Source organism: Aphis gossypii, unplaced genomic scaffold (assembly GCF_020184175.1).
Source record: "Aphis gossypii isolate Hap1 unplaced genomic scaffold, ASM2018417v2 Contig00357, whole genome shotgun sequence".
In the NCBI taxonomy this organism is placed as follows: Eukaryota; Metazoa; Arthropoda; class Insecta; order Hemiptera; family Aphididae; genus Aphis; species Aphis gossypii.
The window spans coordinates 1-18,418 of NW_026083077.1; the positions used below are offsets into that span (position 1 = coordinate 1).

The 18,418-nt window shown below is 34.1% G+C and overlaps 1 protein-coding gene and 2 pseudogenes across 1 annotated transcript; 1 reads left to right on the forward strand and 2 right to left on the reverse strand.

Annotated features, from left to right (window-relative positions):
* Positions 1-5,396: 5,396 nt before the first annotated feature.
* Positions 5,397-6,638, reverse strand: LOC126553872 (uncharacterized; annotated as a pseudogene).
* A 2,509-nt stretch (positions 6,639-9,147) lies between these two features.
* On the forward strand, positions 9,148-9,842 carry LOC126553877 (uncharacterized; annotated as a pseudogene).
* A 1,838-nt stretch (positions 9,843-11,680) lies between these two features.
* Positions 11,681-16,510, reverse strand: LOC114120272 (uncharacterized). Its single transcript, XM_027982138.2, has one exon. It carries the CDS (start codon positions 16,508-16,510, stop codon positions 11,681-11,683), a length of 4,830 nt encoding a protein of 1,609 aa, XP_027837939.2.
* Positions 16,511-18,418: the final 1,908 nt, after the last annotated feature.

Sequence of the window (18,418 nt, forward strand, 5' to 3'; positions counted from 1 at the left end):
TAGAAGTTAGAGATGCATAGGCTGATTATTTTATGAGCCCAGGTGCAATACCATTCCAATACCGATATACTTTATAATATTGAAATAAATATAATGCGTAAAAATATTAATTTAAAACTTAAATATTTTTTTTTTTATTTCTTTTATTTCTTATTATTTAACTATATTTTATAACTTGTTTTTAAATTTATGAATTTATTTATTTATTTATTTTTTGATTGTTTTTAAAAGTATTGTACTATATTATACTTTTACATTACAATTTAGTGTTAATAATTAGTTTATAAAATTTTAATGTATAACAAGTAGTGTGATGTGATTCTTATACTATAAAAAATTATATTATACTTAGTAAATTTATAAAATACAATGTTAATTTTTTAATCTGAATGTGTATGGATATTTTTATAGGTAAAGAAAAAAGAAAATACATCACTTCAGCGACGGAATTCCAAGATAAGGCTTTTAAATGATTGTCACTGTACTCAGCTAACTCTATATCCCATAAACATGGTCTTGAATCGATTTCAATAATCATTTTTTCATAATCAAACATGTTTATTAATTTTTTAAACTGATTACAAAATAATTTAAAACAAAATAATTAATACCGCACGCCGAAAAATCAGATCGTGTGGTCTACCTAATTTGAAATAATGTGAATTTCAACTATATCCGGTTTTACCGATCCGGAATCGCCGCAACATGTTGCGGTAGGCCGCGGGTATTTTTAGCCGTACCTCGTCGTGTGGACGGTTGTATTTATAACTGTGTGTTTTCATAGTCAACCCTGCCGCATGCGGGATTGCAGCACTCGCGGTCTGCGGAAAAAACGCATCGTGTGGCCCGAGCCATAATGACGTCTACGGCGTCTTCCCTCTACAGTCTACACTTCGCACACGATTATGATAGGTAGGACCACTAGCGATTCAAACGTGAAACGCCGGTACTCATATCTGACTACGGCGGCTTATAGTGGCAAACTCCGCTGAACAGGCAGGGGATTTTACCCGGCAGTGAGCGATCTAATAGTATTTATGATCAATGATGGTACTTAAATACACATATATGTATGATATTCAAATTTTTAACACTTATGGATTGCACATGTGCATTACAACTTACATTTTTTTTAAATGAAAACACTACTTTTTTTACATATTCGGATAGATTATTTTTTTTAAAACGGTTTTTGTATAAAAAGTTTTTTTCTATTTACAAAACTGACAAAGTTAGATAAGTCAACATTTGAGTTTTTGCATAATTTGTATAATTTGCTTAATTTTAAACGAAATGTTCACTTATAACTACTAGAAATAACAAAAAATAGTGCCAAATCAATTCATTATTATACCTTATCTGTTTATAAATAATCATTTAATAATATCGTACCCCGTCCTGATGGATATCCCGAGTACCTGTGTGATATAATTTTTGTTTAGTAAACTGCTATAATACGATTACAATTTTAACTCTTTTTTTGTAGTGGAATTTTATTTTATTATTCAATAGTTCTAATAACGATAAGATAATCAGATAATGTAACTATTAAAATATTTTGTTTTAAGAAAAAAGATCATTTTGGTTTTATTCTTTAACTAGACCCATACCAAAGTTTATGTGATATTCGTGTAATATCTGGTTATTAAGTGTTATTATAATTTTATTATTGTTTAAATATTAAATATTAAATTTCCTAAAAGCGGGAATCGGAATTTAAAATTTCAACTAAGTTGGTTGACAAGATGGTACTGGTTAAGTTATTCAAAGATGTTAGATGGTGTGTTTTGTAAATATTGTGTGTTATTTAATCAAAATTAGGAAAACTTATTTTAGAACATTTTTCAAATTGGAAAAAAGCTATTGAAGAGTTCAATAAACATGATAACTGATGCGCCCATCACTCTGGTCCGGTAAAATGACGTGGACGCCATCGCCAACGTGTTTTTTTGCCTGTTGTTCGTTACCGTCGCTTTTACGTGCTGCTCCGCTCTGATCGATGTAATTACGCGTCGTTTTTGCTCTCGATCTTACACCGTTGTTGTGCGGTTGTAATGGTTGCCATTGTTGATTGCTGCTAATGTGCAATTCGCGCCCTGACGTTTACGTTATGGTTTATTCTGCCGTGTTCCCGGTCGTCGCATAGTCGTTGCGTACGTATTGGTGTTACATTTGTACCTTGGTGATCTCCATTACACACGTGGTTTGTGTACGTCAGCTCAGCCAAATTGTTCGTCCAGTTCCGATTAATATTCAGCTCTACTCAAGAATCCTGTTGCTCACGGAGAATTGAGTGTGAACGATGTTCCCTGTCTCCTTCTCTCCCTTATATATATTATATATACTTATTTGTTATTGTTATAATATATGCTCTATAACATTATATCATAATTATTATATGTATTACTATCACCCTATTGTTCCTATATATACTCATCAGGTGCCTGAGGACTGTGTATCCGACGACAACCTCGTCAAAAGGCTCGTTGGTACAAACACTTGGGGATTCAACACTATCAGGATCATTAACCTTAGATTTAACATTATCTGGATTATTAGTCATGGATTCAACATTACAGTCACTCTGGCATTATTAAAAATAAATAAATTAATATAATTTCAAAACTTTGTTAAGTAAAACAGTAAAAAAATCTGTTAATTTAATTAATATTGTGTTGAAAATACATACCACATAATCAACTACTTTAGATTCTGAGAGTTCTGGTAGTTCTGGAGTAGGCTTCAATTTCTTAAAATATCCTAAAAGATTATTAGTTTGCTTGCGCTTTTCCATCTTGGTTTAATAATATTCATTAGGTATCTGCTTAGCAGGTATTTAGTTACACAATAGATACAACATATTAAATACTTTATTGTCAATTGAATAATACTGATGAGAGAAAAAACCGTTTTTGTATATCGTACATACGATTTAAGATATTCAATTAAATCTTAAATTGTGATCATTCATGATAAATTGATAACTAATATAAGTGATAAACTGATAACATGGAATATCGTCATATCGACAATCCAATAATCAATATGATGTGTATGCATTATTATATACATTGTTACGTACCATTTTTCAAATAAGAACGCACTGTACGTATATGCATCGTTATCAGCCGCAGAACACAAAATGAGTAATTTATTGTTTTATGATTGGTCACCATCGGTTGTCTACTACGGTAAACTATCGACGACCGCGTGAGTACAAGGAATTGAACAATTAAAAAATAATTAAATAAAAATCAATGGGGGGAGGGGGTTGCAATACCCAAAACCCCCCTGGCTACACCTCTGATTATACTGACCGCCACGTCGCGCGTGGCACGAATGCGCTGTGAAAAATATTTCACACTGACACTGCTGCTAGCAGATAGTATTTAAAATTATAATCTAAATTATTATAAAATACAAAATGGTAACTTGTCGAGTACCTAAATAATACTGATTATCATTCAGTGCAATGTTGACGTTTTCATCGAACGTCATGGAGCTCGCAACATCTACTTCATAAAATGGCAAACATAGACAAAATACAAATCAACATAATAAAATACACATAGGTGAACATACAACATTTTTAAAAATATGTCTCTGTGAGATCCAGCTATTTTTCGTTGGAAATCATTTAAGGATACTTGTTATATCAATACATGAAGAAAACGTTAAGAGATACACCCATTCGGATCTCGTAACGCTGCTCATTTTCCATACGCTGGATCTCCTAACGTACCATATGTATGGCCAAACACACACACACACACACACACTAAATTCAATTGTAAATGCAACGTAATATTAGCACTATCAATACAATTTAATTAAAAACTAACACACGGCATACGAAAATAACACACGGGTAACGCCGTGTGGGGTTAGCTAGTATATTATATAATAAAAATATGACTAACATCGGCAACAGAGGCGAATTCTCCGGGCATGTTCAGCAGTTTAAGAATACTAAAATACAAATTTTTTTAGGTTCTTAGGAACAGGTGACTCTTACCAATCGATTGCTTTCAGTTTTAGATTGGAGCATTCAACAGTGCAGTCAATTGTATTGGAAGTATGCAGTGCAATAATCTCTAAATTCTCTAAATTAAAGGAGGAGTATCTTTCAATTCTCAGTGAAGAAGATTGGAAGCGAATCGCTAAAGAATTTTGGGATATTTGGAATTTCCCCAATTGCTAGGCGCATTAAACGGAAAACACGTGGTTATCGATGCTCCTCCTAATAGTGGAACACTCTACTATAACTACAAAAAAACTTTCTCGATAGTATTACTTGCTCTTGTGGATGCTAAATATAAATTTTTAGCAGTCGATATAGGAGCATACGGAAAAAATAGTGACGGAGGAATTCTATCGAATTCAAATTTAGGAAAATCTTTAGAAAGAAATAAATTAAATATTCCGAATGACCAATACCTTCCAGATACTAATGAAAAATTGCCCCTAGTTATAATAGGAGACGAGGGTTTTCCGCTAAAAAAAATATTTATTAAGTCCTTACCCAGGATCGCAAATGTATAAAGACCAGAAGAAAAAAAACTTTAATGATCGACTTTCCGGAGCACGTAAAGTTGTTAAGGACGCTTTTGGTCAACTTACAGCCAAGTTTCGAATTTATTGTAGAAGGCTGAATGCATTACCACGAAATGCTAATACCATAGTAATGACAACTTGCATACTACACAATTTTATTAAAACAGGTTCCACCGAGGTTCATAGTCGAAATGTCATCAAGTTTACCTTTACCTGAACATATTACATGATTACATCGACATGGGGGAAGTGCTCAAAAAGAAGCTTTTGAAAATCGTGAAAAATTCAAAAATTTTCTGTGTTCCCCAGCAGGAAAACTTCCTTGGGAATAAATAAAAATAATTCAGAAAAGCCTTTTTTTAAAAAAACAATGTATTTATTTATTCATTTTAATGTATACAATTAATTTCAAATGCGTTATTTCTAAAAATACTGCAAATTGCTAATAATTAAATCGAATTTCTTTTCATAAAATAAAAAAACAAAGCTTTTTGATAAAATAAAAACAATATTCTGTTAAATTTAAATAAATTTTTACAAATACATGAAGAATAAATACTTTAAATAAACAAACTTGTTTTGTTGATTTATATCCTGTCTGTATCTATTTGATAGTGTTGGAAATAACTGGTTGCTGAAGATGTTAAGTTTTGGGCCTCTTGACTATCTTCAGAATTTTGTTGAAGTGGATATAAACTGTTGATTTGTGACTGAGGATGATGTTGACTTTGGCCCGGAGGCATCTGAGGAGCTACTGCTTGCACCTGATGTTGTACATCAAAGTTTGATATAGATTGTGAGCGTGGATGAAATAGTTGCTGTTGTTGTATACTTCCCAAGTTTTATAATTCAATCTCCGAAACGATGGAAAAAATGTTTGTTTTGGCCAGATGCTGATGATACGGAGAAAATTGTTTGACGGTAGAACACATGCTCAAAAAAAAATGATCAATAGCACTTAACTCACTTTTTGACTCATTTTTTTTCTCTAATATATACTTCATTAAAGTTGAAGATGCCGTTTCTGAAGGAGAATTTGATACCTTGCTTTTTTTTTGGCCATTGTGGCCAATGTATTTTTAAGAATTGGTTGGCGATATTCTTTTGGTGATTGTGTTGACGTGCATGGACTTAAATTATTAAAATAAGTATCATTGCAGGAAGGATCAATTTCAAGTTCAGTGTTCTTTTCTGGTAGACATATTTCATTATCCTCTTCAATCACTTCTTCATCGTCATCACTCACTGTATCGATGTTACTTATGGATTGTCTTTCTTTCATATGCGATTTTAAAAACTGCAACTCATCTTCAAACTTCCATTTTTTCAAAAGTTTAGACTTTTGTCCAGATTTGATCACCGCATTTTTTTGAGCTCTTCTAAATGAGTCTCGCAAGTTTGTCCATGTTTTTTTGCAATCTTGTACTAAAAAAATATAGTCTAATTAAAAAAGGTAGGCAAGTGGTTGTCACTTTGATGTACAGTAGATTACAAGTGAGTCACTGTAATGGATTGTGTTTAATTTTAATCCAATGATATAATATCATTGTATACGAAAAACGATTCTAAGCTGAGATTCTTTATCATGTGTATATTTTAAATTATATTTATTTTTGTTATTACTTATTAGTTATTATTAATAGGGCAGCAGGTGAGTTTAATTAATATTATAAAATTACAACACAATAACTGAAATTGTTATTCTTGGTTATTAAAAAAGTAATTTTGTCCAAATTTGATTATATAATAACTATAATAAAAAATTGTGTGTTTATATTTTTGAGATTTGTAAATAACCTACTTACATGAAACCTTGTTTTAAATAAAAAAATAAAAAAATACATATCATTGTAAAATCAATACAATCATCGCTTCACCCAAAATCTAAAAAAAGCCATATTCCACATTCTGAATAGGATTATAGATTTTTGTAATAAAGTGTTTTACATACCGGGTTATTTTAATATAGCAGCGATTTCTCTCCAAATGGTTTCTTTATATGCATGATCACTGTATTTTTTGATACTCATATCATATAAACAAGGTCGCTCTTTGACCAATTCAATTAACATTTCAGTATTCATTTTTTAAATTTAATAAATACTTTAGTTATAAAAATTGTATTAAAATAAAGGTAAATGTAATTGAATAAAATGTTGCAGACGTCATTCGTCTCAACAGTTTACACTACAAATGCACACAAATCACAATAAATAAATAATATTATTAGTAATCAGTTTATACGATGTAGTTGTTGGGTTTTTGGGTTGTTATTTTTGTACATGCTGCAGTAACTAGTGATAGTTACTGCACGCTTCTTTTACGACGAATGCACGTTCCGTCGTAGGTTGGAGAGTTGAGGTATATAAGTTAACAATAAATTAATAAGACAATTGATACGTTTATTAACTTGTTAAAACAATAATTGAAAAGGCTTTCGTTAGCGTAAGCACAAGTACTTAGCTACCGGAGAGCAAGTGACAACACTGACTAGTCTAACTGACTCTTAACTAACTCTGATTAAATCTATGATGAGGACTCATATTTATATGGAACATGCCGTGATGGAGAATCGGATGATCTACGTCTATGAAGTGGCGTGATGTGTCTAATCCAATCAGGAAACGGCATTAGTGGTCCGACTCGGTGGCGTGATATAGTTATAGGCCACTGGACTTCGGAACTACGTTTTTATACTAAAAACGTCGGTTTACTACAATGCTATGATTAGTATCTATTTTGAGTAATATAAACAACATATTATTTACTATCATGCCATAATTTATATATATAAACCATATTTTATAAGTAGTCGAATCTAATGTAAATACTGTACTTATGTAGGTACTACGTCTATAATAATTATATAATATTTATATGATAATATGAGCATATGGAAATATGTGTATTTCAACTAAAGTGATTCCGACAGGGACCGACAGACCGACAAAACATTCTTTGCTCGAATGTCTTGTCGTGTCGGGTCGTGTCGTGTCGTGTGGTGTCGTTACGGAGCTTGTCGGATCGGTGTAAATTACCGTATTCAATTATATGGATATAATATTTTGTCGCGTCGTGCCGTGTCGTGTCGTGTCGTACCAGTGTGAATCGCGCTTAATAATAATAAATAAATAAAAACTCACAATTTGTAGAGCACTGCTGGCCAGCCGCTACCAAAAACCCTGTATAATAATTGCACACATACAAACACGGAACAATTTAAATATAATACACCAAAAAATAAACGATATAGGTAGGTAACAAATAATTTTAGGTATGAAGTATGGCGATTTGCGCCTGTACCAATAAAATAAATAACAAGTGGAGATTTGCGGCTGTAATATAATATAAATAACAGATGGCGATTTGCGCCTGTAATATAATAAAATAAGTGGCGATTCACGCCACAATATAACGTATGATATAATAATAAACAACGCGGCGATTAGCGCACGACAAAAAAAATACGTTTTCGTAAAACGCTGGAGAGGAACTAAAATAATTATAATATTATACCGACGACGCGGACGGACGGGAAGATATAATAATGCGGCGGCCGTGTTATATTTTTGGTGATTTGGCAGAGCGGCTGATTGCGCTTCTTTGAGCGTAATCTTAATATTATATAACTCACACAACAATTAAAACACAATTTTAAACAATAATATAAATGAACAGTGGTATGTATGTGCGTGTGTGTGTGTGTGTGATCGGCCGGTGACAAATATAGGCCGTTGACCTATATAAAAAGGTGGCTAGGTGGGTGGCTGAAGTGGTGTGAGCACTCACAGCTATATAGCAGTTATTACTAATGATATAAAAATTGAATCTAGGCGCTAGCAGTACTAACATACTGTATTAGTAGGTAACATTGAAATCTAAAATTGTATCTAAAACCCAATCAATTGCTGGGTTCAATTAGTAGGTAATTAAAAATTTAAATTTAAAAATTCAATAGTAATTAATAAATTATTAAAAATAATCTGTAATAATCTGTTACGGGTATAAAAAAAATATATATATATATATGAACGAAGATTAAAAAATGCATGTTTAGATATAACAAAAGAATCGTATCGGAAATTCTGCATTATTTTTTAATCTATTATATTTATATAAAATTTTTTTATTTATTCATTTTTATACAATTTTTATTACATTTATAATATTATTCATAATTTTTTTATAACTATGTAGGGAGCACTTCAAAGTGGTCCAGCATTAAAAAAGACGGTTTGAAGAAAACGGAATGATATACACGCAGCACCAAATTCACCGAATGATTTGATAATGCTAGAGATACCAGATTCATACAAAGTTTACTCACCGTCTGAAGGCATATCTGAAAATTATTTATTAGACGATAGCGGACCTAGTGAAAATAGAATATTAATTTTTGGAAAACCTAGAAGTTTAGAAATATTACATTTTTCAAAAGTTTGGTATTGCGATGGGACATTTAAATTAGCAACAACAATTTTTGCTCAGGTTTACGTTATTCTTGCGGAAGCGCTAAATGGTGTTCATCCATTAATTTATGCACTGTTGCCAAATAAACAGGAAAAAACATACGATAAATTATTTGATATTCTAAATTTATTAAAATCTGGTTTAAATCCAAAATCAGTGTCATGTGATTTTGAATTATCAGTAATTAATACCATAAAAAAAAAAAATACCCTGACGCTGATATTCACGGTTGTTTGTATCATTTGACAAACAATTTTCATAAAAAAATGAACGGAATGGGTTTTGCTTCAAAATATAAAAATGATACTGATTTTTCAATATTTATAAAAATGGTTGTAGCTCTTTCATTTGTTCCAATCGAAAAGCTAGATGCTGCCATACAAAATTTAGGAGATGACTTATCAGAATGCTTACAACCTTAACTTGACTGGTTTGAGGACAATTATGTTGGAAGGGTTAATAGAAACGTAAGAGGTCGCCGGACAGCATTATTCCCACCACACATTTGGAATTTACACCAACGAGTTTTGAATGGTCAAGATAGGATTAACAACCATGTCGAAGCAGCTATTAGATGACTAAATGTCAAAATAGGAGTTCAACATCCTAGTTTGTGGTCTTTCATCGACTATTTACGAAAAGTACAAGCTGGGCGAGATGTATTTTATAACCAACTTGAAGCAGGTAAGAGTCCCCCCAGTAAACTAAAAAAATTTATTGACTCAGATAAACGTATTTTAAAAATTGTTCAAAGTTATGACACTAGAACTAAAATATCATTTTTACGCGGAATCGCTCAAAATATTTCATTACATTAAAATAAGATGTTGATCACTTTTTAATATAACAACAGAATAAGATAGGTTATATAGGTTGTGATATAATTAATATAAAAAACTATGTTTGACATCCAATAACTTTTTAGATATTATGAATTATTTGTATATTTAAATATTGTATATTCATTTTTTATGTATTATAATCTCGTGGTTTTTATATTGTTGCCTGTTGGTAAAACAATAAAACTTGGTATAACTTGTTATGTTAGTTTATTGCTGTGAATTTGAAATTTACTGTAGACATTGACTTATTTTTCTAATTCTTATTTTTGTTGTTATGGTTTTAACAAAATATAACAACAGGTCTAAAATTATTATATTCAATCATAATCAATAGTGACCTTAATATAGTTTATTTTCTTGCTGGACTTCAGTGACAGTTGTTGTTGTTTTTTTACATCCAGATTCCGAAGTTTTCTGGTGGATTTTCCTAAAATTGTACTACATAAGCTCCTTCTCTTGCGACCAATAGGAGCGAATCATCAGTGAAAAATGTTACAAAAATGGGGAAAATAAATAATAATAACAAAAAAATTGTTACCATGATTACCAAAAATAAAATAGTAATAATAATAATAATAATAATAATAATAGTAATAGTAGTAAATTCGGTATTTTTTATTTTTCATTGTATTTTTATTAATTTTCCGTGCAATTTTCTTAACTTTTTCGTCCGTAAGAACCTTCTCCTGGCAATTACGACCCAAACAAAAAAAGAATGAGCGAAATCGGTCCAGGCATTGTTGAGTTATGAGCGTACATACAAAAAAGGGGGTTCTATTTTATATAGTAGTATAGATATAGATATAGATATATATAATATATTGTTGGGTTGCTAAAAAACTATATAATAAAATAAATATTTTTCGTCGTGGACTGTATTACGTTTACGTATATTACAATTTTTTAACGGATCATATTAAATTATTAATATCATATAAAATAGTAACGAGCGACGGGACGACATAATTGTCACGACGCATCATAGACGACTGTAGACTGTATAATATTATTAAAATATATAAAAAAAGAATACAAAATTATAACAAGCTTATCTGACCAACTTGGTCTATATAGATATACAATATATATTATCGATAATGATCGACGCGACAGTGCGGCGGTGCGGGTCCCTTCTCATCATAGCTAGCACAGACGCGCGTCTATCGTTATCGATCGCTAAAAAAAATCAAGTAAAATAAAACTTAAATAATACTAAACAACATACCGCCCGCCTTGAAATAATAATTTTCAACACGAGTATAACACAACAAGAATAATAATAATAATAATAATAAACAATGCATATAAAATAGAAAAATAATAATACTTAATAAATTTTATGCGACAAGCATAAAACAAATTTAAAACATTTTTTTTTTTTTTTTTTTTTTAACACTTTATATTAATTTGTGTTGCCCTCGAACGGCAAAGGACATAGTCGTTTTACAGCGCGTTTGTATTGCCCATCTGCTGTTTTAATCTGCGCCACACGAGTTATTCCGTCATCGCCTTGGTGAGTACTTACGACTATTCCCAACCTCCACTGCAATGCGGGAATGTTGTCCTCCTTGATCAATACTACAGAACCTAATTTGATTTCTGGTCCTTTTCTGTTGGACCACTTCGCACGTTCCTGTAACTGTCCTAAGTACTCAGCGCTCCAACGCCGCCATAACCACTGGGAGTACTGCGTGACTCGACGCCATCGTGTTAAGTGATTTATAGGTACATCTAATAAATTTGGTTCAGGTATAGCGAAAAGAGAGTCTCCTACTAGGAAGTGCGCGGGAGTAATGCAAGTTGGATCAGAAGGATCAGAGGATAGTTGAGTTAGAGGGCGAGAGTTTAAAATGCTTCTCAGCGCGTGTTAGGAGAGTGGCTAATTCTTCGAATGTCAGATTTACGTTGCCCAATAATTTTCCCAACAACGATTTCATGGACTTCACCGCTGCCTCCCACAACCCACCGAAATGCGGTGAACGCGGAGGAATAAAATGCCATGTAACACCTATGTCGGCTAATGCCTTTTCGGTATTATTTAAATGTTGCTTCGATTGGAAAAGTTGACGTAGTTCTTTAAGCTTATTATTCGCGCCGACGAAGTTAGTCGCGTTGTCCGAATATATCGCGGAGCTCCTTCCGCGCCTGTCAAAAAATCTATTTAATGCATTTAGGAACGACTGTGTAGTGAGATCGCTAACCAATTCAATGTGAACCGCTTTGGTAGAAAAGCAAACGAACACACATGCATACGACTTAACTACTGGGGCTCGACGTAATAGACTACTTTTTATAAAAAATGGTCCAGCGAAATCTACACCACATTTAATAAACGGACGTCCGGGCACGACGCGATCACTAGGTAAATTTCCCATAATCGGTTCTACGGTTATTGGCTTACTACGAAAACATACGACACATTTATGTATTAAACTGCGAATCAAATTACGTGCATTTATCGGCCAGTACTTCAGACGTATTGCTGCTAACACCGCTTGTGGTCCGCCGTGCATCAAGCGTTCATGTTGTTCGCGGCATAATATTTTAGTAAATGTGCAATCGGCTGGCAGGACAATCGGGTGCCGGTGCTGTATATCAATTGTTGAAGCATTTTTCAAACGACCACCGACGCGTATTAAATCATTTTCGTCCAAGAAGGGACGTAGACGCAATAGTTTACTTTTCGGTAGGACGCAGTTTCCCTTTTTTAACTCGCGTAGCTCACTAGCGAAATAAGATGCTTGTATTGTTTTTATTAATGTCGTAGTTGCGTTATCCAATTCACGCGGACTAAGCGATCCGCTAAATTTCAAATTTTTAAGTAATGTATTATTTTTGAACCGTAAACACCATGCGGTTACACGTATGCATTTTGAGAACGATGAGAAACGATGTAGAATTGTTTCAGGTGATACTGACACCACCATAGCGAACGTCTTGTCTTTCTTCATCTCTATCGTACTATCATCTGCGATGGACTCGTTTGATGACGTGTTCTTCGGTGGTTCTGGCCATTCGCGCTCATTTTGACATAACCAGGACGGACCGGACCACCACATATCGTTTTCAACCAACTTTGATGGACAACAGCCTCTTGAAATTACGTCGGCGGAATTATCGTTCGTTCTAACATGGCGCCACTCAGACTGTAAAGATTTGTCTTGTATTTCACTCACTCTATTTGCTACAAAGGTCTTCCACTTCGCAGACGGCGATGCAATCCAAGATAATACGATAGTCGAATCAGTCCAAAAGTATCTTCGCTGTATATTTATTTGTAACTTAGGTAATAATGTGGTTGCTACACGTACTAACAACAAGGCGGCACATAATTCTAAGCGTGGAATAGACAATGACTTTATTGGGGCTACTTTGGATTTAGCGCATATTAAACTAGTAGAACATGCACCGTCACTATTTATGCATCTCAAGTATAGACAGCAACCGTAAGCCACTTCGCTGGCATCTGAAAATCCGTGTATCTCTACTTTGTCGTTAATTAAATCACCTGCAATTTTACGTGGTATGACCAAATTATTTAATGACGGAATCGATTCGCAATATTTACGCCACTCTTCCTGCATAAAATCTGGTACTGCCTCGTCCCAATTGATTTTTTCTCGCCACAAAGACTGTAATAATATCTTTGCCCGTATGACTACCGGTCCCACCAAGCCTAAAGGATCAAAAATTGATGCTATATCCGATAGCATCTTCCGTTTCGTAATCGTGTATTCTGCACAACTTGGTAACAGTGGAACTTTATATCTTAATTCGTCAGAGCTGGCGTCCCAAAATAGTCCCAAGATTTTTTTTACCGTACTATCGCTTTCGAAATCATTAGATAATTCAATGTCTTCCTCGGGTACTATTGATTTAATCAAACTAATATCGTTTGATGACCACTTTCGTAACTTCATACCGGCAGTATTTAATAGTGTAGTAAGTTGTACTAAAAGTTCGGCGGTCTTCTCATTAGTTTCCGCACCTCCTAAGAAGTCATCCATATAGAAGTCACGCACGATAGCTTCCGCCCCCTCACGATGTTGTTCTTGGTGCGTTTCGGCCAAATGTTTGAAGCATGCGGTAGCCAGATACGAAGCTGGTACCGTACCGTATGTGACCGTCTTTAATCGATAAGTCCGTATAGGTGCATCTGGACTTGTTCGCCACAATATGCGCTGCATATTGCGGTGCGGCTCTGATACCCAAATCTGCCGATACATTTTTTCTACATCGGCTGATAAGACGTACTTGTGTGTTCGGAACCGCGCTAATATAAATATGATGTCATCCTGAATGACAGGTCCTTTTAATAGTGTATCGTTTAGACTTACACCTGACTGTGTCTTGCACGATGCGTCGAATACAACGCGTAGTTTTGTCGACGTGCTGCATTCTTTCCTCACTGCATGATGTGGCAGATAGCACGTTTCACCTTCAATTTCGTCTTCTCCGTCTTTTACTAGTTCCATATGGCCTAATTCTTCGTATTCCTTCATAAAACGGTGATATTCTATCTTCAATTCACTGTTGTTTTCGAATTTTCTCTCCATGGCTAATAACCGTCGTTTTGCAATTTCATATGATTTTCCCAATCGTTTTGCGTTCTCGCGGAAAGGTAGTTGAACTATGAAACGTCCGTCAAATTTACATCGCGTAACCGTATTATTAAAATGGTCTACGCATGCTCGTTCCTCTTGCGTGTGTGTGACGTTATTTCCTGGTTCTTCGATGATCCAAAATTTTTGTAACAGATTTTCTAACGTTGGCCCGCTTTCAGTTGTGTAAAATGTTGTACTCGTGATCATTGCATTTTCACGTTGATTTATTGTGACTGGTCCGGAAGCTACCCAACCAAACGTTGTTTTTTGATATAACGGGCCGTTAGGATTTGGACGTATTTTTCCTTCACATAGAATATCAAAAAAGTGTTCGGCACCTATTAAGATGTCAATTTTTTGTGGTGAATAGAATAACGGATCTGCTAATTTTATACCGTCGGGAATATTATATTTCGCGTTCACCTTCTTATTTGGTAGATGTCCAGTGATTTTGGGTACTACCACCATTCGTAAATTCAATGTATAATTATTCATACGTGATTTAATTGCTCCCCAAACCGCGGAGGTCACGCGTTGTGACGTTTCGCCGATACCGTTAATTAAATGTTCAATTTTAATTTTTTTTAATTTTAACGTTTGCGCTAATTCTTCAGTTATAAAATTCGTTTGGGAACCGGAATCCAATAGTACTCGACATGGTATCATACTTCCTTTTATATTCACCGCTGATACCAATGCTGTAGATAATAAAACATGTTCCGTTGTTGTTGATACGTGTGCGTTAACTGAAGTAGTCACCGGTGACGATACCTGCACTTCAGTGGCAACTTTATTCTTTTCACTAACAGGTGCAGAAGCTTTCTGATACTCCGTAACTATGTGTAACAACGTGTTATGTGGTTTTCCACACTTAAAGCAGTGTCGCGCAAGACATTTCTTCTTCTCATGCCGACGTAGACATATTTTACAAAGTCCAAGTTCGGTTGTTTTTTTAATGCGATCGCCGATCGCCAATGCTATGAACGCAGGACATTTATATATTGTGTGTGATGAGTTGCACACATAACACTGTACCTCCGAAGTTGCCGCGAATGATACACTATTTTTGTCGAATTTGTTTTTTCGATTAGTATTTTTATTATCGTTTACGCTATTTGATGCTTTGTTCATATGTTTAGCCGATTCAACTGCTTCTAAAATATGGAAACGCGAATCCAAAAAATCGAGCAATTCGATAACTTTAGGTAGTTCGTCCCGAGGGGTTTTTAATTCCCAATCGCTAATTGTATCCGTATCCATCTTTGTATTAATGATATGTAGCAATAACGGACCCCAATCATCAGGTCGTTGACCTAGTGCTTTCAATGCCGATAAATGACTATGTAACGCGTCAGAAAATTGCCGTAAACTCGCTGAAGATTTATTTTTAATAGCAGGTAAATCACATATAGCCTTGACGTGAGTCTGCACCAACAGTTTTTTATTATTGTAACGCGTAATTAAATTATTCCACGCACTTTGATAATTGTTTGACGTAGTTTCAATATTTTTTATACAATCGGCAGCACCTTCCGCTAATGACGATCGCAGGTAGAAAAATTTTTGTATTGTGGATAGGTTGTCGTTGTTATGTATTAACGATGTATATATGTCGTAAAATGATGCCCACTCAGTATATGAACCCGTAAACGTAGGGACATTTAAAGCGGCTAATTTTATAATCGGAGTGGCTCTGCAACATTCCTTATTACTGTTTTCTTCTTTCAGATTATCTTCCCGTTGAAGAGTCGTAATGCTACTCGTATTTTGTTCTCGTTGAATCTTTTTATTGGCTGTAGCGATCGCTTTAAAATATGATTCTTCGAACTCAATTCTATAATTACACAGATCCTCGCTGTCATTTTGCTCATCCAATTCTAATTCAGATTGAACCTGATTAAATTCTTGCCAGACCTCTTCAATTTTTTCTTTTCTAACAAGAATTTGCTCGATGTCGCTATCTTCAGCGGAAACGTAGCTCCCGAACCGTGTTAATACGCCTTTGAGCTGTCCGCGTCTTGCTATTAATTTGGCAGTCATATTTTATTCAATCTACAAAAAAATTCTAAACGGATCCCGTGATGTAGTGTTACAAAATAACACTATTACGATGTAGCTAAATACCGCGCACTTGTTTTTTATTTTCTCTTTGAAAATGTCAACAACTTTATTATCACGGTATTATCGTCGGCTACGATAATAATATATAATACATATATATTCTATAATGGTTGATAGGGCCGGGGTATATCGCATATATTATCGTGTACGCGCTGACAATGTTATCTCTCTCGCATTGCCGATCACCCGTACGACAATTCTACTCCCCCCCTAACTACGACGCTTACTCTCATGCCCTACTCAGGGAATATAATTTAGGATATTATATTAAAAAAAATAATATGACATGTGGAGACTCTCTTACCTGGTCGCCTCGCTGGTTGCTTGTCTCTCGATACTGTGATGACTGATCCAATATGTCGCTGAAGACTGCTGTCTTAAACACCACACATATCACGATTAAATTTATAATATCCCGAAACGATTTCACGCGATTTCATAAAATACACTACGCGACCGATTTCGTTAGCAAGCCTTAACGCACAGGGCTGCTATTATTTCGGATTGAGTATTGCGGGCGAACTCTATGGCACATTTAATAACGCAGCGTGTATCGAAAAAAAACACGCATGAAAAAAAACGACAATATAATATATACTCGCGTATAATATATATATTGTTAACTTATTACGCGAAATTTAAAAAAAAATAACGTGATGGTCATTTAATATGCATCGACTGCGATGTGTGGTATTAAAATCGAACTCTCTGTACGATCGGACCTACTCTAGGTCCGTTTACGCCTACACACACGCACTTCTAAGCAAAAACGTCGAAAATGACCACGCGGTTTAATAGCTTATAATCATCGAATTTCGCACTTTATCGCTAAATCATCCGGCTCGAAGGACCAAATGTTGGGTTGCTAAAAAACTATATAATAAAATAAATATTTTTCGTCGTGGACTGTATTACGTTTACGTATATTACAATTTTTTAACGGATCATATTATAATTATTAATATCATATAAAATAGTAACGAGCGACGGGACGACATAATTGTCACGACGCATCATAGACGACTGTAGACTGTATAATATTATTAAAATATATAAAAAAAGAATACAAAATTATAACAAGCTTATCTGACCAACTTGGTCTATATAGATATACAATATATATTATCGATAATGATCGACGCGACAGTGCGGCGGTGCGGGTCCCTTCTCATCATAGCTAGCACAGACGCGCGTCTATCGTTATCGATCGCTAAAAAAAATCAAGTAAAATAAAACTTAAATAATACTAAACAACATATATATATATATTTTGACGTTCAATTGTCCCCACGTCCAAACGGCCACGTCCATTTATCCTAGATCGCGTTTCTGGGATATTGTCTTAATAAACTGCTATGCTCCAATTGAGCAAGGAAACAATGACATAAAATGTAAATTCTACGAAAAACTAGAACGAATACATGACACCCAACCTAGAAACTGCACAAAAATACTAATGGGGGATTTTAACGCCCAAATTGGATGAGAGCCTTTATATAGACCCACAATAGGACTGGAAAGCTTGCACTAAATATCAAATAATAATGGCATGAGAGCAATCAATTTTGCAACATCTAAGGTCCTGGAAGTAAGTAGCAATTTTTTTCCAAGAAAAGATATTTTTAAGCAAACATGGATACGTTTGGTCTAATCAAAAAGTATTGTGACTGTTAAAAAAAAAAAATATTTATTAGATAGTTATTTATATTCAATCTCCTTCAAAGTATGCTCTTTCTGAGTCCATACATGTTCTCCAACGTTCCTGCCATTTTTGAAAACACCTGTGGAAGTAATTTTTAGAAACTCCTCGTAGCTGCTTCGTTTTAT